This window comes from Engystomops pustulosus, chromosome 3, assembly GCF_040894005.1.
Source record: "Engystomops pustulosus chromosome 3, aEngPut4.maternal, whole genome shotgun sequence".
NCBI lineage: Eukaryota > Metazoa > Chordata > Amphibia > Anura > Leptodactylidae > Engystomops > Engystomops pustulosus.
Window position 1 is genome coordinate 117,701,522 of NC_092413.1, and position 21,285 is coordinate 117,722,806.

Here is a 21,285-nt window from a genome sequence, read left to right on the forward strand (position 1 = left end):
AGTCATTTTTATAGGGTAAATTATGGATTCAAAGAAATGGTTCTCTTCTTTAGGCTTGTTATCATCTTTTTAGGGGTGTGGGGGATTAGCTATAATATTGGATATGTGCAGGTATCTCAATGGTAACCGTGACTCCAACTTTATTTTTTAGTTTAGCTAGAGAAGAATAGGTCATTTTTAAAATACATTAGGTACAAGATTATACCTCATTCTTAGTCCATGTGGAATGAAGATTTTGAGATCATTGCTATTGTTCTTACCGGCGAAAAAAAAATCCATAATCATATAACATATGGACATATTAAAATATTTCTATTGTGAGAGAACAATTAGTATTTTTTTTACAATAATCATTTTAAATAGAAGCTATAATTGGTCTCTGTATTATTATTATTGTTGTTGCTAATACAAAAGGATGAACATAATGATTATTATTTGCATTACTGTGAAAAATAAGCTACGTACTCTGATACACTCTTACTTTATATATTGCGGCTATGTATGTTCAGTGTAGTTTATTTTGTGCTGGAAAACATCCCATGTATTAAGGAGTTTTTTTTAAAATTGTTACTTTTGAGGCAAATGAAACGTTTCATTTTTCATCTTAAGGTGTTTTAATATATGGCTTGATATGTACCATAAATTTCTATACAGTATAAAAATGTAGTTTTTATCCATGTTATGGAAAATGTAGTACATTACGTCTAAGTTCTGGGAAATCAAATAGGCCTGAAAAAAACTGATATAAATGATGCAAACTAATATAATTATGCCATAAAAAGTAAGAATTAAAAAATAAGAAATGGACAGTAAATATTAACAGAATAAATCAATTATTAGCAATTAGGAGTGAGGGATCTTTTCTTTGACAGTATATGTATAACATCCCTTTATAGAGGACACAAAGTGAATTAGTCGCAACCTGTTAATACATATGGTGGCATATAGCAATGGCTTAGTTATATTTCCATTTTCTGAGGTGCAAAATAGATTACGGCTATGTTCACATCTATCTTGGAAATTACATAAACAAAGTGGCACAAAACCAACACATCACAATAAAGTATCACATAACTAACGGAAAAGAAAAAATGAAGTAACACTGCAAAAGTAGCCTAAAATGTACGTTCTGCATTTTTTTTTGCAGTTTTTTTAACTCTGTTTTTTAACTGATAATGAAGAATTGATTGACAGCTTGTATTAATTTTTAGTGTACACATTTCTGCCACAGTGCACAACAAAAATATTTAAAAACACACTAGTGTGAACGATTCTTAAATACGGCCTATCATTCTCTCAAGTGTAGCATCTGACATATGTCACTAGTTAAAATATATTAAGGAAAGCTTAAAAACTAAATGTGAACAGAGCAGTCATTTGTTTGTCATTTCTCAATTTATACATGACCTCTATTGGTTATACAATGGTGCAGCATTTCACTGTGTGTACTATTAACCCTCTTCATTCTGCAAAGACCTGAGGAATCACACAGAGAACATGTATTTGGATCTGGTGCATCCCTTGCAAAGCGCCATTTAAATACATTATCCTTCAGCATTCTCAGCATCAACTGCAAGACAAGAGGCAAATTCAGAACGATTGCTGGGGAAGATCAGGCAGGATGAGAGAGTCTTTGAGGAGCTTGAAGAAGGACAAGTCGTGGAACAGTTGTCAGGGTGGAAACAAGACAAGCTTAATTTGAGCAGGCACCAGAAAGACACTGGGTGAGGGAAGAAATCAGAACTTGAAGGAAGAAAGTGATAAACAGGGAAGAGGGATCTTGTGAAGCTCAGGTCCTATTGAATCAAAATATCAAACGTGAGGCTGCTTGTTGTGAGAGGCTTTGAAGATGGCATTGTCACTGGCTCATCTGAAGATACATCTCACCATAGCAGCACAGCACTGTCACAATACAGCCTGTCCTGTGATCACTCCTCCAAACCTTCAGAGACTTGCAAATTATTTTCCTCCTGTCACACATCCCTGTCAATGAAAAGTTCCTCCTAATAGAAGAACCACTTGGTTGTATTGTGATGTTAGACAAGAGGGAAAGTAGCAGTGTGGAGCTTGGAGGGTAGGTCAACTCTGCAAGGGTAAGCTCCCTACTAAGTGCTCCCTATCATCTCATACACTAGCTGATCACATGCATCTACTATTAACACATATCACAGCTGAGATGGAAGATGTAGCAGTGCAGGAACCGCTCATTCAGATATTGATATCAATATTGTACATTGAAAGTTTCCCCAATCACACATCTTGTTTGTGCAGTCTTAATCATTATATATATATATATATGTATATATATATATATATATATATATATATATATATATATATATATGTATATATATATCCACAAAACAAAGATTATTTGTCTGTGGGTGTAGTAAAGATGATATAGCCTTGAATTTTAGGTTTTACAGCAGTTCAACTAAATGGCTAAAAAGTACAGTCCAAAAGATAACCTGTATGAGCTGAGCCCAATCATATCCGAGAGAGAGATGGATAGATGCATGAAGAAAAATGCTCTGTATAACACATTATCATATGATTTGTTTGATCGCCCTATGCTGCATTATAACTGGAAACTTCATTTCCAGGGTGGAAATAAAATTTTCATCGTTAAGTAATACCTCAATATTATCTATAGAGGTCGCCATAGCTCTACTAGTCAGCACAGGAGTCGGCCAGCATAGAAGCAGTGCTCACTTTCTAAATACCATGGGAAAGAACATCAAAGCTAAAATAACAGCACTTGTATCACTCGTGTATTACAAAGCATCCACACAACACACTCACACAAGTAAATGTTTGCTCTAAATAGCTGCACTGGCTGCTGTTACAGGAATGTTACATCATTGTTCTATACTTATTATGTACTGTGTTTCTTCATTGCATAAAGTAGTGCAAGGAAACACTAATTGGGATGGACAGACAGATGGATAAAAAGAGAAATAGAAAATCATCTAAGAGTAATAAAGTGGAAACAAAAGTGTATCATATCCTGCTTGTATATGGCCAGCTGCCTCTCGCTGCCAATAATCAATAACCTTACAGTAAACCTGAATAAAGGCTTCTCTACATTTCAGTAGCTGAGGCCTCCTATGCCATGGCTGCTGTGGGCTCATTCAGTCCTCCTTTCTTTAATCCTAGGTGACTAGCAGCCATTGATCAATAGCGATTGTAATTTAGGTAAGAAGAAATAATCCCAGCTCTCATAGTACTATGTTCTATTACCCTGAACTTCCCCAAACTATGTACAGAGAGAGCAAGAAGGGATTGAAGTTTTAATTACAATTCCCTATCGAAAAGCAATGTCTGATTACCTGATCTTATCAATTAATAGTAACATTCATTTAAGGCTTGTGGGACACAATTACACAGGACCTGGGTGCACTGAGGGGGAAAAGCAATTTGGTTAAACCGATGCGGATGCATAAGTGATTTCTATTTACCTAAAGGTATTGGGTCTAGTGCTAGTATCCACATCAGTCATGTAGAAATATATGCAGTATATACAAGTAGAGGGGATGTGTAGAATATATACCAGCTGGCAAATTCTGGTGACAAAACTCCAAGTTGCCGTAGCAGTGCTGATAATTTCTTAATGATTGTTCCTAGACCTTTTGCTAACTTATATTAACAAAATAAAGAACAAAAGTGCAGATTCAACTAACTACCCACATGCATGCACTAAGTATAGGTATGCAGGACCAGCTCATCTGTGTGGAGTAAATATCATGCAGTGCACATGGTGTTCTTTTCATCCAGAAATGTAAAGCCAGTGACTGTCGCTTCAAATCAAGTAGCAAACATTTCAATGAACTAATTACAGTAATTAGAGTAATAAGACTGTGCTTCTATGGGGAAGGACAATGTGTACAAACAGGTTTATCTAATATATACTGTTAATCAGTGATGCCTGGATGTGTAGTGCAGCCCCAGTCACCCCCAGCCCTCCCAGACAATCACATACAAATGAATGCACAGCACAGGCACTGGCAGGGGGACACTGAGCCTTGTCTGGAGACTCACAGGGAGGGGGAGCAGGATATAATGCATACATATATACTAAACAGCTCCATTGGAGGGAGGCCCACACCATGGCCTATTAAAGGCCATTTGACCCTGGCAATAGATTATTTCTGCTAGGTACATACTAATGACAGCCACATAATTAATACACAATCACATGTGGCCAAACATTGAAAAAAAAAACTAAATCTAAAATATCTATACAGTATGATCATTGATAGAGGTGCATGAGGAATAACAATATTGTTTGAACAATGAATGATGGCTGAGGATGATGTAGATCTGCTTCATAAATAAGTGAATGCTATATTACACATGGCTAGGATATTACACAATGCGCCATGTCTCCGAATTTATTATTCTTCTATAGGACACTTCACTCCACACACAATCTACAAGATCCACTCTACTGGGAAGTCGGCAATAGTTTAACAACACAGTTATTTTTTTTGTTTTATTATAATTTATACATAGCAGGAACGTGACTGTTATTATTATCAATATTATAATTACTTCTGTTATTATTATGATAGGATTGTGACTATTATCAATATTAATATTTTGTTACAACTTTTTAAAATTACTATTATTATTTAAAAAAAAAAATTCTATGGGCTGTATAAATTTCCTAGAGAATATGAAGAACCAAAATCTGATGTATTCATTTTCTATCAACTATAATTGTAATTTTTTTTTCTTTCCATTTTTTTTGTTACAAAAATAGATTACTGTTATAATATATATAACTATACACACACAAATGCTATTATAAATAAACCTATATATAATATTTCACAAAACTAGCCGTATCTTGCAAACAGTGTAGCAGTTTGTATTATAAAATTATTATTAAAATGTGTTTGTATACAAAATCTGTTGCTTGTTGAATTAAAATGCTTCGGATTTTTTTTTTACTATTGTTGATAATAATAATAATAATAATAGAATAATGAATATAAAACAAACAATAATACAAATAGTAATATTGAAAATCATAAAATAATACAGTAATTTATATAAGACTACTTTCATACACTTAAGGACTAGAGCAAATGTTTTAAGACTCAATATTCTGTATAGCGCAATCTACATCTACTCTAGCATCCTTATCGGAAATTAATACATCATCTAAAATTTTCTGTAAGAAGCTAATTCTTGGCTGATCATTTTTATATTGTGTTGCGAGTATTTTAAGTAGGAGGATAGATATTTAGCCAACAGACAAATAAGATAGATAGATAGATAGATAGATAGATAGATAGATAGATAGATAGATAGATATGGTCATGTAAATATGAAGAAATTTAGTCCGATGATAATCTAACATAAATAGATATAGATTTTGAAGATATTTAAACCAATGATAATCTAAACAGACAAAAGAGAAATAAAGCTTCTGCAAAATAAATTACATTTTATATACTTTTTTTCTAGCAGACGATATCTATTTTATTCTACAACTTCACATTTCCATAGGACTCCCATAAATAGCCATAAAATCGGCTCTACCTTGTGCTATGTATGAGTGGAGCGGAATTGCCAGGAGGATTGGTAGCATAGTATAGCGTCACCACAAGCTCTTGTTTACTAACAACCTGCCCAGGGCACTAGCACTGCTAAACATCTGTGACTATTGCAAGCCACACCAGTCAGTGCCAGGCAAAGGCCTTCTGTATAGGCGACACACAGCATAACGAGACATCTGCTACACTTGTATTATATATATATATATATATATATATATATATATATATATATATATATATATATACAGAAATCCGCCTTCAAACATACACATTATGTGGCTACATGACCTACAGCACGCTGCCTGCCCCATGCCAAACAATAAACTCCAGGCTCCCATCAATCAGAGCCATTGGCAGGGAGAGGGCAGCTAGAGGCCCCCATCATATCCCTGGTCCTTTGAAACGTCCTGCAGAGGGCACATGCAGCTTGTGATGGTCGGGATAGTATTGACCATAGCACTGAGATCTATACTCAGCTTAAAGATCTTCCCCATCAGCATGTCTGCGGTCACCAAACACTTCTTCTTTCTGTCACTTTCCTCCTAGACTATTGATAAGATCATTTAGCTGAATCTGAAACGCGTGTAGTATTGACTGCTGCTAGAAAAGATGATCAAATATAATAACCCACAATGTAGATTCCAATCTACCGCTCAAATCCAATCTATCAACCAGTCACTGATTGAAATATAACAACTATAATAATGCAAATATTATCTATACATGTATGCAAAAAATTATACATACACACACACATATATATATATATATATATATATATATATACACAAATATATATATACACAAATATATTATATATATATATATATATATATATATATATATATATATATACATATATAGCAATAATTTATACTGTTATACTGTTTACAGTGTTTATTAATTATTTACTACAATGGTTGCACACGCTAGGGCATTATCTATTCCCTGGCTATAGATTTGCGCTCATCCACACTTCATTTGCATTAATTTCATTGTTAATTACCCTTTTTTTTTTTTTTTACATAGAATAGATGAGCTATAATAACAAGAACTGCGCTCAGCCCTATGGAGTGCAAAACGTTCCCCGTAGTAACCAGATTTCATAGGAAATGTATCAGGTCCAAAAAAGATAAATATCAGAATTGTTTGTAATCTTTGTTCTACAGTATCAGGTGTGTGGTGACATGAAGAAAGAAATAAATCCAATAGCTCTTCTGTATTTTTATGTCAATAATAAAATCTTCCTTTAACATAAATATAGAAGGAGATTCTGCATTTTATTTCTCCCCACGAGCACATTCAAAATAGACCAGAAAGAGAGTCTGTAAAATGTACATCTTTATATAGATTCCATTCACCTACTTCTGAAAACCGACAGAAAAATGATAGGGGGAAAAAAACAAACAAACAAAATAAAAGTCTCCAGAATCTTTTTGAAGAAATAAATATACAGTGAGGCAGATGCCACTTATATGAAAAATATCTCCCTGGGCAGCATTAAAAAACATAGACAAAAAGTAACGTTTAAACTATTTCTGCATTTATAAGACACATTTCAACATATTTACAGAGTTGTACAGTATATTAGTAAGCCGGTAGAGTGATGCCCTCTTCCTCAACAGCCTACTCATTCCTGTTAAACATGGAACACTTCAATGAAGTTTGGGATTAATTTAACCCTTTCGGAGCTGGAGAGCAACACAATGTCCCAGTGCAAAACACATGCCATGGCTACTGATCGGATAGGGATCTGAGCCACATTCAGGTTGCCATGTTCCCATATGCGCCTTCACTGTTATAGAACTTTTGACTAGGCTCATTTCTGGCCACCAAAAACCTTTGTTCGACTAGGACTAGCGGTTTACCTCCAAGATAATGTCCAAGAATTCAGCTTCTAGACAACGCAATGAATAGAGATTGAAATGGGTAGATCCTTTGTCCCTCTACTCCCTTTCCCACAATAGATGAAAGCAAAACCTTTCTAAGTCTCACATCTGCTGAAAAATAAAATGCTAAGCAAAAACCCCATCAGTTTAGGGCGAGGGGAAAATAGCATTTTTGAGTAAAAATAGCCAATGATAAGATGAAATATTATTAGAAATATTACATTATAAAAGATTAGGGAAATAGACCCCCATCAGCCTCATGGCCGAATACATCCAATTCTCTAGATACACTTAACCTCCTCCTCCTCAGGACCTCAGGCCTCTTTGGTAAAATGAAGCAATCAGAGGATACATTGATTTTCCATGTTGTGTGCTGGACATTATGCCACATGACTATGATATAGGATATCCCAGAAATAATATGACCAGTATGTTTTCTACGGTCCTGGCTAGGGGTGTGAAATACCTGCTCTGGGAGGGGGGTGTAAATAAGAAGAACACAAAATTGGGAACATAACTTTTATAACAAACGTCCACAAACACAGAAGAACTTAAAACAAAGGGGAGCACTGTGTCACATGGTGTCATTAACCCCACAAATGCTCCCTGTATCATCAGTCTATTCATGAGTATGGGAGGAATGAAATCTTCATTGAATGGTTCATGTAAACTTCAATTTCCTTACAGTGCAAATTTAGACTTCTACAGAAAGTCAATATTTTAACTCGGGGCTCCACATTAGATATGCACAGTAGTAGTTAGAATCATCATCATTATTCCGAGGGATAAAGCTAACTCTTGCTGTCACCATTGTCAACGGTGTGGATTTGGGTGGCTTCCTTTATTCTACATGAGCCCCTGACATGTGGTGGTGTATACTCACTCTACTCCAGCAGTCGCCTGTAAAGGTCATAACACATGACTACACCTGCTACCAAGTATGATAGTCCAGGGAGCTGCTTTGTTCTCTCTTAGTATAAAAAAGGACAATGAAAAGTTCTAAGTGTTGGGGGGTGAAGGGTTCATTGGACAGGAGTCTGCACCCCATGGTGTGGTGGTGTGTCTCTGCTAGCCCCATATACATCCTCTGCCCCTGGGATAGTCCCTCCTGGTGGGGTCATCCTTTTCTCTTTCTGTCTCCTGTTACAAAACCAAACTCTGACCACTTCCTTCTCCAGCTGTAGACTGTCCGCAAGGGAGGTGATCTCCTGGGCAGAGGGCTTGGGACACTTTAGGAAGTGGCTCTCCAGAGCCCCCTTTACACTGACCTCAATGGAGGTCCTCTTTTTCCTTTTCCTGCCCTGAGCTGCTATCTTGTCTATACTGGTGGGACTTCCAGAGGACGAGTCCGCCTCTTCCAGCCACTTGTTCAACAAAGGCTTGAGCTTGCACATGTTCTTAAAGCTGAGCTGCAGGGCCTCGAACCTGCAGATGGTGGTCTGGGAGAAGACATTGCCATACAGGGTGCCCAGGGCCAGCCCCACGTCAGCTTGGGTAAATCCAAGTTTGATTCTCCTCTGCTTAAACTGCTTGGCAAACTGCTCCAGGTCGTCTGAAGTTGGGGTATCCTCATCTGAGTGGTCGTGGTGGCCCTGGTGCTGTTGCTGCTGCTGCTGGGACTGCTGCTGGTGGCCGTGGTCGCCGTGGTGGTCCTCATGGGCGTCCCTCAGCCCGTGGTGGTGCATGCCTTGCCCGGAGCCGGGGTTGATCATGCCATTGACCGTGAAGGACGGCTGGGAGTAGATGAGCCCCTGGCCGTTGGTGGAGGCCATGCTGGGCAGGTGGGCTGAGGTGGTGGTCCTCCATGCCCCTGCCCCATGGTGGTTCCCGTGTGACGGGTGCACCAGGTGAGGAGCCCTGCTCTGGTGCTGTAAACTACCTGCGCTGTGCAGCTCCTCCCTACTGGGCTGCACGGTGGGCTTGATGTCCTGCTGGCCCAGGGGGCTGGTGGACCAGGGGGCTCCATCCCCGTGAGACAGAGCCGTAATCCACTGGTGTGCGTGGCTCAGAGGGTGCCCGTTGCTCTGCAATGTGTAGTCGCTCTGCACCAGAGTCTGTGCATCCCTGTATCCCGCAGCCTGCTGCATGCCGCCGGGCTCCGCATGGACGATGGACGAGCCGGAGCTCAGCAGGTTGTAGTGGTTAGACGCTGTGGTCGCCATGACTCTCCGAGCCCGACTGATAGCCCTGCTTAAAGGAGCCGAGCATTTGACAGCTACTTCCCCTCGCCCCGGGCGCCCCTCTCTCTCTTCCCTCTCCTGCGTGTCTCTGCCCCTCTCTCCCCTGCAGCAGCCTGTGCACGCGTCCCAAGCCCCGCCCCTACGCGCTCGCCATTGGCTGCCTTCCGGCTGATTTACGTGGATACCATTAGCAACCGGAGGAAGGCCTGCGCGCTGAATGGTAGAGAGAAGATGGCGCCCCGCCCACTCCCATCAGCAACCTGCAGCTGCTGCATCCACATGGAAGAGGAGCAGTGAGAGGGCTGCGGGTGTGCAGGGGAATAAAAGTCATCTTATGCCATAAACTGTTCTCTGAGTCTTTATGGAGAGTGATGGGCGGCGGTGCCCGCTATAAGCTGCTTCCCGCTACTCACAGCTCACTCTCACATTATGCAATAGAGGCGCGACCACTAGTGATGTCACTGTCATTAACCGAAATGTCATTAGGAGACCGGGAGTCAGAGCAGCCAATGACAGAGGAGCTGCTGGAGGGGCCACCGGCACCACACGACTGCCAGCCGCTGCCAGCAGGTGCCAGGCATGTAAGCATTGAAGAGGCACAATGATCCCGCACCAATATTATCTATCATCTATTCCATATGTATCTATCCAGCTCATATCAATCCATCAACTATTTCATATCAATCCATCTAACATCTATATATTCATATATTATCTATCTATTTATATATCATCGATCACATCTGACATTTATCTATCTGACGTCTATCAATCAAATATTTCATATCTATCTGTCTATATGATCTATCTGAAATCTATCTATCTATCTATCTATCTATCTATCTATCTATCTATCTATCTATCTATCTATCTATCTATCTATCTATCTATCTATCTATCTGTCTGTCTGCATGTCTGCCTGTCTAGCTATCTATCTGTCTATCTATCCATCTGACATCTAGCCATGCATCCTAGATAGACAGGTAGACTGGGGGTAGTGACTGGGAGTCCTATCATAGTGTTAGATGATAATGTGTTTTCTCTATTGATCGGTGGAGTATACACTGCACATGTGTCCTAAGTGTTGTATCGAGGAGGTATTGGCACTCACAATCTGCCATAATGCCACGTGCAATAAGTAATCAATGATATAATCTCTGTGTAATGCATAGTCTAATGTCTATCTATTTATCTAATGTCTATGTATCTTATATCTATCATCAATCTACCCCATAGTTATATATTTGCATATCTATCTATCTATCTATCTATCTATCTATCTATCTATCTATCTATCTATCTATCTATCTATCTATCCTTTCTTGTCATTGCTATCCATATATACACGTGTCAGACTCACAAGAGTGCTGTCTTTTCAAGGTGACATAAAATAAAGTTTCTTTTTCTCTATGAAATACCCTGAGTGGGCACTCCACGTGTGCCCATATATCATATACATAGGGGAGGTCTTGGCACTGATACACTTCTTGTGTCGCTCGTTATTATATTATCGAGATCAAAAGTACAGATTAACAATTTGTTTCTCATAATTGTAACAAAATGCTCTATGTGTGTGATAAGTAGTCGGGGGTGAGTGTTGCTCCGAGTACTGGTCATGTCTTGTGTTATGACCCCTGATCATCACACCAGATCAAGGAAAGTATTGACTGACTGATCTGATCCTGATGCGATCAGTGACTGGTACCTGAGAGGTACATCATTGTGGGTCTAATGGATCTACAATCCAGTCTTGTCCGATCTGCTTTCTCACTTTTCTCATACACTTGTAGCAAAGATAACTTTGTTCTGTGGTGCCAGAAGAAATCAGCGATGCTGCATATGAAACTTTTTTTCTCTTCCGTCTTTAGCTCCTGCCCTGCGTACAACTAAAAGGACCATTGTCATCTAAAATTAGACTTTTGTCTACCGGTATACAAAATACTGTACTTATATCTGCATGTAAAGATATATCATACTATATTACCAGTATATAATGTATAGCACTACTGTGCACATGATGTATAGGAGTAATAGGCACATGTTAACTAGTATGCACAATACAGTACTTATATCTGCATATAAAGAACTACCCTACCATATTACCATTACATAACCAGTATAGCACTACTGTGCACATGATGTATAGGGACAATATACACATGTCATCCAGTATGCATAATACTGTACTTATATCTGCAAATAAATAATTACCATACCATATTATCATTACATAACCAGCATAACACTAGTGTGCACAGGATGTATAAATGATGTATAAGGGCAATATACACATGTCATCCAGTATACATAATACTGTACTTATATCTGCATACAAAGAACTACTATACCATATTACCATTACATAACCAGTATAGCACTAGTGTGCACAGGATGTATAGGGACAATATACACATGTCATCCAGTATACATAATACAGTACTTATATCTGCATATAAAGAACTACCCTACCATATTACCATTACATAACCAGTAAAGCACTAGTGTGCACAGGATGTATAGGGACAATATACACATGTCATCCAGTATACATAATACAGTACTTATATCTGCATATAAAGAATTACTATACCATATTATCATTACATAACCAGTAAAGCAGTAGTGTGCACAGGATGTATAGGGACAATATACACATGTCATCCAGTATACATAATACAGTACTTATATCTGCATATAAAGAATTGCCATACCATATTATCATTACATAACCAGTATAACACTAGTGTGCACAGGATGTATAAATGATGTACAAGGACAATATACACATGTCATCCAGTATACATAATACAGTACTTATATCTGCATATAAAGAATTACCATACCATATTATCATTACATAACCAGTATAACACTAGTGTGCACAGGATGTATAAATGATGTACAAGGACAATATACACATGTCATCCAGTATACATAATACAGTACTTATATCTGCATATAAAGAATTACCATACCATATTATCATTACATAACCAGTATAACACTAGTGAGCACAGGATGTATAAATTATGTACAAGGACAATATACACATGTCATCCAGTATACATAATACTGTACTTATAGCTGCATACAAATAATTACCATACCATATTACCATTACATAACCAGTATAACACTAGTGTGCACAGCATGTATAGGGACAATATACGCGTCATCCAGCATACATAATACTGCACTTATATCTGCAAATGAAGAATTAGAATACTATATTACCAGTACATAACCAGTATAACACTACTGTGCACATGATTTATAGGAGCAATATACACATGTCATCCAGTATACATACAACTTATATCTGCATATAAAGAATAACCATATTATAATACCAGTACATACCCAGTATAGGACAAGTGTGCACAGGGTGTGTAAGAGCAATAGACACGTCATCGAGTATACATAATAGTTAACTTATAGCTGCATTTAAAGAACTACCATACTATATTACCAGTACATAACTAGTATAGCACTAGTGTGCACAGGAAATATAGGAGCAATAAACACATGTCATCCGGTTTACTTAATACTGTACTTATATCTGCATATAAAGAACTACCATACACTACTACCAGTACTTAAACAGTATAGCACTAGTGTGCACAGGATGTGTAGGGCCAATAGACCCATGTCAGCTTAAAATAGATGTAATAATTATTTTACCATTATACATAATACTGTACTTTATATGCATATAAAGAACTTCCATACAATATTACCAGAACATAACCACTATAGCACCAGTGTGCACAGGATGTAAAGGAGCAATATAGACATGTCATCTGAAAATAAACTAAATCGTTTTTCTACCTCTATAGACATAAATAGACACATAGACACATACATACCATATTGTACTTATATCTACATGTAAAGAACTACCATACAATATTAACATTACATAAGGGGTATGGCACTAGTGTGCACAGGATGTATAAGAGCAATAGACACATGTTATCTGAAAATAGATTTCATAATTATTTTACCAATATACATAATACAGTTCTTTATATGTATATAAAGCACATAATACGGTATATATCTATATAAATTATTACCATACAAGTTCATAACCAGTATAGCAGTGGTGTGCACAGGATGTATAGACACATGACATGTGAAAAGAGATTTAATCATTCTTCTACCAGTATACATTATACTGTACTATATACAGCACATAATACTGCCTGTATGTATATAAATACCTACCATACAATGTTACTAGTACATGACCAGGATATTCATAGTATGCACAGGGTGTAAAGGAACAATGGACACATCCGTGTGTTTTACATTCTCTATAATCCACCTTCATTGCTCCCGTACATATTAGAATAATGTACATATTAAAGTCACAGTATGGCACCTATCTGGGCATGCAGTGAAGTGGTTAAAGTGGCGGCAGCCTATAATCACTAATGGGGAAAGTACAATCACAGTGTCAGATAACATCAAGCAGAAGACTGTCAGGGGACTGTATCAATATCCTGTCTGGTGCACAGAATTAACTGGATACACTGCACTGCTTGAGATCTGCTTTCCTAGCAGATACCCCATGTATCTAATCCATACATTCAGTGGTAGATGATTGTATTCTCCTTCTTATACCGGACTGTAATGTGATTAGGAGAATATCAGGGGGTCCCGCATTACTGACTGGGGTCGCTGGATTACAAGTCTGCAAGCAAAGACTGATGCCATCACATTCTTCAATCTATACATATCAGTGGTGGTTACTCATACACATCCTATCTATCTATCTATCTATCTATCTATCTATCTATCTATCTATCTATCTATCTATCTGCCATCTTTTATTGCTAGTCATTGTTTATTTTATGCCTGTTTTATATTATCTATTCTATATCTATGCAGACAGTTTCTTCATGTAGACACATTATTCATTTTGTATTTATTTAGCTCTTTCTTTTCTAAAAAATATTTTGCTTGTCATCTATCTTTCACTCAATAAAACAGCTAGTTGATCATCATTACAATGGACAGCAATATTTCTTGCACTGAAGGTGTTATCAATAAAATTATATTTTATCTTAGGCAATAGAAAGTCATGTTGTGTCCCCTAGTACTGTATATAGGAGGGCCGCCTGACTTGGATGTGTTTAGAGGTCCTACCTGAAGCACTGGGGCTGAAGTTAATGTAAATGAGGCTTAAGTAAGTGCAGCCCTAGAGGGTGAATGACAGAGTGTTAGGTGCATTATTAGCTGTCTTCACATCCAGGCTTTTCCTCTCTCATGTCTGTGCAAGGTGAAGGTGATGCTGTGCCTGGGGTACACACTGCAGAGCTGGGTTCAGCTCATTCACTCTTCAAAGCTGCTGAGCAAATACCAGGGCTGTGCTCCATTTCAGATATAGGAGATTTCAAACAGCTCATGCAAAGCTTTCAACTACTGCATTATGCCTCCTAAGCAGCCCTGGACTTGTTACACACTAATACCCAGGCAGGCTATGGGTCCTCTGTACAGAGTCACAAGATTACCTAGACTTATATCCCAGATGTGTTAGAAATTCTATAGGAAGTGGATCTATACACTAGTTTGTTAAGCCAATACTAGTTTGGTAGAAAAAACTGAATATGAATATAAATAAACGGTCATAAATGACACATATTCCAAAAACTGGCTAGGTGGATAGACCAGCACAATATTTATTTTTATGTAATCTTTATATAGCGCCATCATATTCCGTAGCGCTTTACAAATTATGGCAAACAAATACAAATAAAATAAGACATTACAGAGTAAACATTTATGTACGGTATAAATGCAGTATATTTATTTATACCAAAAACTGATGTTTATATATATATATATATATATATATATATATATATATATATATATATATAGATTCAGCATTTATACTGAGTATATTATTTATCTATCTACATATCTTTTTATTTTTCTTTCTATCTATAATTCCATCTCAACTGACATAAGAAAACACAGTTGTACACATGATGTATACTGTATAATTATCTAATCTATCTATCTATCTATCTATCTTATATCTATGTATCGGTCTGGCTACCTTTTTCTACAATACTACAGAAGTAGTTATTATTGATTACTTTTATCTACAGAGACATATATTCCTAAATATCATACATACAGTATGGCAGTGCTGTGCCACCTGTATGATAATTGTAAATGCTCCCATACTAATAGTTGCAATAGTAGTAGTAGTAATAACAATAATAATGATAAATGCTATGAATTACAATTACATTTTTCATATGTTCTCCTAATCTCTTTGGCAGTTTATGTGGTTGCTACTCTAAACAGAGACATTATGCAGGCTCCAATATTTATCTGATTCTACTTCTACTCCTTCTGCCACTTCTTTGTCTCACAACGTCCTTAGATGAAATAGAAAGTTTTTACACCCATTGGACAAAGCCTGCACTTTATTCCCCCATACCTGATTGTTCAGCTGCCCGGTTCTCTCAGAAAATACTAGCTGGCATGGGTGAAGTTAAAAGATTTGTTTTGTTCATTGCTTGCAACGAGAAAATAAATAGGCTGAACCGCTAGGCAGAAAGTGTTTTCTCAGTGGATTCCACTAGTTTTCTATGGATGGTATATCCATTTTTGGTTCACTAACCCCAGATTGGTGAAGGAATGGGGTTGAGGCTTTAGTCTGTGAGTACAATGAAAATGGAGGTGTCTCTTTGTAATGCATATTGCTGGTCGCATTTAATGTAACTATTGTGAGGAGTGAATGTTTTGGTCTCCCCCACCCTTCCCCTTTTAACCTCCTCTGTATGAGCCATTGAATGGTTCATGTCTTCAGTGCAGCTCTCACAAGACAAGGAGCCTGATTTGGTGCATAAACCCAGCGCCTGAATGAGGCTTCAACTTTAAGGGCCAAAGGGACAAAACTGAGGCCCAGGTTTCCTTCAGAAGCGATTGCTTTAAACCCCCCATCCCCACAAAGAGGCAGCTGGCTCTTCTAATGAAACAGCTAAGAAGGCTACAGTGCTAGGGAGAAATTTATGACAAGTCTATAGCAACACTTGCTGTTGGCTTTTCCCTAAGGTATCTAGAAAACACATTTCAAAGCAGAAAGAAAATCTAAACAAAATGGATGGAAAATGACTGAGACATATCATAGCTTCCCTGATATTAAAACATATTCGCATGCATATATGGATCAGCTTTCAAATTGCCCACTTTCCAGGTGCTATGGTGACAGGATATTGATTCCCACTAGACAAATAAATGTAGGAATTTATCTGAAGTTTCCTCAAAGTTTCTCAGAGTGTATTCATCTCCTACTATGTGGTAATTTCTACTGCTGCTGAAAATGTTCTGCTAGTTATCCCAGATCTGTAATGGAAAATGAAGACTATAATGTACAATGATCTCAGATCTATAACATCACCCGGCCTAAAGTGTTGTCATGTACGTCGTTGGTTTTCATATAAGGTGTAGCCTGATACAGTGAGCTAGAGAAATACATTATCGTCCAAAGAATAATAAATTATCTATCTTGAAAAGGCGTGCCACAACGCCGAAACGTTGCACATGGAATAAACGCTTCACCCTTTTCCACGTACTTTGGAGTGCTGCCTCTTTCCTACAAATATCTATCTATCTATCTATCTATCTATCTATCTATCTATCTATCTATCTATCTATCTATCTTCTCTATTATTTCTGTCTACCTACCTATTTTTGGGATTATTGAACTATTTTTCCATCTTATTATTTGTATCTATTTTTCTATCTGTCTTCTTTATCTTTCTGTTTTTTTCTTACTATTATTCATCTCATATCCATTTCCTTTCTCCTCTCTCTATCTATCTCATACATTGTAGCAGTGACTTGTAAGGCAGCAGGGTGTACAGGAAATAACTTTTAGTCCTGTTTCTAATGTAAGCAGCTCACACAGTGCTCCCATTGTGATCCCAAGTAGCCACTTTGCTTTGAATATGAATGTGCCCCTGATGGCTGTATTTGAGCTTTATTGAACTTACCTGGTGGCCTCTGAAGCACCATTACTGAGTGCATTAATGAAATGTAAATTCTCATTACCTCCAAACAACCCTAAACAGGGAGATAAAGAGTGAAAGTGCTACTGATCCCATGCTGCTAATTTATATGATAGAAGAGATAATATAGTCATTATCCACAACTCGACGTCAAATATATACAATTGTAAACTTGGCGATAGGACATTTCACTAGTATGCAAAGTAAATAAAATTGTATTATTAGTCAAAATCTCATCTACCGTAGTATAAGCTGCATTATATGTGCTTTCATAGCTTTAAATGTGCTTTTCTATATATCTCAATGTTCAAAAATGTATCCATGAAACAAACTGGAGGAGGTGGACGGAAATAGATGGTTATACTAAAAAAGAAAGAACCCCCTCCTCTTGCACATCTCAATAATAATTCTATACGTTTATCTACAGTACTGCTATAGCACAATAGCGATAGTATGAATTATACAATAACATTCTGTATAAAGTCTCTACAAGACTCTAAAAGTTCTGAACGGAGAACTAGATGGATAATCAAAGTATGCACAGTAAGAACTGAATAATAATAATAAAAAAAAAAGTCATATTGATAATAGTGACATTAGATGGTGATATCAAGATAAGAAGCAACAGACTACAAGGCAGGTTTTGAAATAAATAAGCATGTTTATCATTTACAATTTTTAGAAACATAGTCACTCAGACATAATATGCCTGTAATAGTCATAAAGCAACAACTATAGCTCAAATTAGACTTAAAATATGGGGCCTTTCATTTATACCTTATTTTATATCATTGTACACATTACCATTATTTTATAATCACTTTACCTGATCCACACAACATCCCACACAGCAATCATAGATTGTAAGCTCTTGCGCACCGAGCCCAGACTCTGATACGACAATGTTTTACTCTGTAACGTCTTATTCTGTTTATACATGTTCCCCATGATTTGTAAAGCACTGTTGTATATGATGGCGCTATACAAATAAGAATTTAATATATGAAATATTATTATTATGAGAAAGTGACAATATTTGCCTTATTGCCTTCTATATAATTTGCTTCAATATTCATAAAGTGGGAGACGCAGATCAATTCCATCTCATATACTTACCTTTGCCAAACTTGAGCGCTTATAGATGTAATGTTTTGCCTTTAGTCTCAAGCATATAACTCTTTGTTTAGATGTGCTTGTATTTTGTATTACTATATTATATGATATAGAGGCAATAGTAGACATATTCCTTGCCCATACTTTCTTACGAGTATACCTGATGTAAAGTTTTATATTTATATTACATCTATTACATGTGTATTTGTATTTTAAACATGAGAAAAATATAGATACAAAGATCTGTAAAAATACTGACATAAATACAATACTGAATGCAGAGAAACTATAAATAATAATATTATAAATAAATCTTTTATATGGCTCCGGTATACTCTGCAGTACATTACTGATCATGGGGAACAAAAGACTTCATGGAGCGATAACAAAGTCATATGAAACAACAGGTGTGATGGCCCTGCTCACAGGAACTTCTAATTTGCTGTTCTATTTAATTTCATGTTAGGTCTCATGCACACGAACGTATACACCCCCGGGCTGCAGCCAGGGCGATCATACAACTGGGTGCAGGAGAGAGGAGGGGTGAGTGCTCCTCACTCCTCCCCTTTCCACTGAAAGCCGAGCAACCTTCCCTGTAATACGTCAAATTATAGGACTTATCCTATATTTTTCCGTTCAGCCACACGGCTAAGTCATGGTGCGCCAGACAGAGTGTGATCTTAACGTTTATTGACTATTAAATTAAACATCTTAGGTGCAAAGTAAAAAATGGGAAAGACTTTTTAAAGTTTATGTGCAAGGTATATGTGTAGGGTCCGAGTCTAGATATTATACAGAATATTAAGACTCGTAGGTAATTTGTTTCAATCCATATCAAGGACTATCAGATAGAGACAAATGTGTGCCCTGAGATGGCTGCTACAATGTCACTTTTGGTGACCTGATATGTTTTTATGATGGATGACTTGTTAGGTTACATTCACATATCACGTTATTTTACATTCACGTTATTTTCTCTCTGTTGTAGAGCAGTAAAGCCAAAGGGAAACTGATGCCAGAAAACATCCTATAGTTTTTTATGCAAATCAGTTTCATGTTATTTTGCTAGACAAAAAAGTGCAGCCTTCCTACCTAGCTATATTCTATCTACGGGCCCTGAATGGATGCACCAAAAATTCCCCTGTTATGTCCAGCTCCAGCATAAAACTGCTGGCCCTACACAGCTAAAATACGTGAATGCAGCCATGGGAGCAGGAGTGGCAATAAATATACTAAAAAGCATCTCTTCACATTTTGCTTTTTTGGTCTAAAAGTGCTGAGATTTTTCCATTCATTTCATAATAGCAATTTAAGGCACAAAACAATAAAATCTAAAAATCTCTTTAAATTAGGATACATAATTTTTTTTTATCCAATTCTTCTTATCATCAACATTATTACAACTATGATTTTAAATGGTTTTAAGGATTTTAAAAAGACAGCCTAAGGCACCTATTTAATTCCTTCTCTGCTTCTGCAATGATACTGTGGGGGTCCGTGATGTTCTTTTTTTAGTTTTTTTTTCATATATCCACATGTTGGTTGCAGTCTTTATGACACGTGACATCATTGTACATCATGATGCTGTTAAGAATGTATAAAGAGTGCTTACAGGCTGAGTCCTCTTCGTACATTCTGAGTGTCTTCTGTGTTATGCTGGCATTGATTTGTTTTTTACAGTTTAAATGACGTGGCTAAGCTTCCTGCCATATTTAAATGCATTACTCCCAGGCTTTTTATTCAACACCAATATTGTTGCATTGCAGTTTATTGTTTGAGTGATCAGACCCTTTAGGGTACTGTAGGGGCCCTAAAAATAAAGTTAAAAAAAAGAAAAAAAATGAAAAATCATAAAAGTTTAAATAATCCTCCTTTCCCTAGCTTACAAATATAAATAAACATAAACATGTTAGGTATCCGAAAATTGCCAATGAAACAGAATAATAAAACTCCCAGCGGCGAACCCTCTAATGAAAAATTGCATCTTTTTTTGCTATTTTGCAAAATAGAAAAATTTGAATAAAAAGTAATGAAAACGTCATACAGTCCCCAAAATGGTAGCGATGATAACTTCATCTCATCCCTAAAAAAATTACACTCTAAGTAGGTCTATACACTGATGTATGAAAAAGCTAAAAAGTCAGAACATGGTGAAATAAAAGTGGCAAAAACAGTCAACAAAAAAATAGTCCTGATGCTTATGGAATTTTTTTTTCAGCTTCCCAGTACACTGCAGGGTATATTAACTAAATCCTGTCTGACCACTGTCTTTTGAGTCTAGTTTCTCTTGCACTAATTGTGGGAGCAGGACAGGGGTCAGGGGAAGCCAATACTCTAGGGAGAAGACAGAAGGGGTTTATTACTGCTTCTGCCTTCTCCTTTCCACAGTGTATAGAGCTGAAGTAGCACTATGCTGTACATGCTGGAGCCCGTACTATCGACCCAGCAGTCAAGTAACATCTGTCTCTGAAAGAGTTAAGTTGAGCTGCTGGGTCTAATCAAATCCAGT

The 21,285-nt window shown here is 37.1% G+C and overlaps 1 protein-coding gene and 1 long non-coding RNA gene across 7 annotated transcripts in view; one reads left to right on the top strand and one right to left on the bottom strand.

Annotated features, from left to right (window-relative positions):
* Window positions 1-6,531: 6,531 nt before the first annotated feature.
* Window positions 6,532-9,739, bottom strand: POU3F2 (POU class 3 homeobox 2). Its single transcript, XM_072141918.1, has one exon. The coding sequence runs from the start codon at window positions 9,613-9,615 to the stop codon at window positions 8,476-8,478; it is 1,140 nt and encodes a 379-aa protein (XP_071998019.1). The 5' UTR covers window positions 9,616-9,739; the 3' UTR covers window positions 6,532-8,475.
* A 135-nt stretch (window positions 9,740-9,874) lies between these two features.
* LOC140121835 (uncharacterized) overlaps window positions 9,875-21,285 on the top strand; it is a 35,970-nt gene continuing 24,559 nt past the window's right edge. For 3 of the 6 annotated variants that reach the window (XR_011854197.1, XR_011854195.1, XR_011854198.1), the window contains exon 1: window positions 9,876-10,214. This is a non-coding gene — a long non-coding RNA (uncharacterized lncRNA). Of the gene's footprint in view, window positions 10,215-21,285 lie in introns of all 6 variants that reach the window. The other 3 variants (XR_011854196.1, XR_011854199.1, XR_011854194.1) reach the window with 3 other exon arrangements.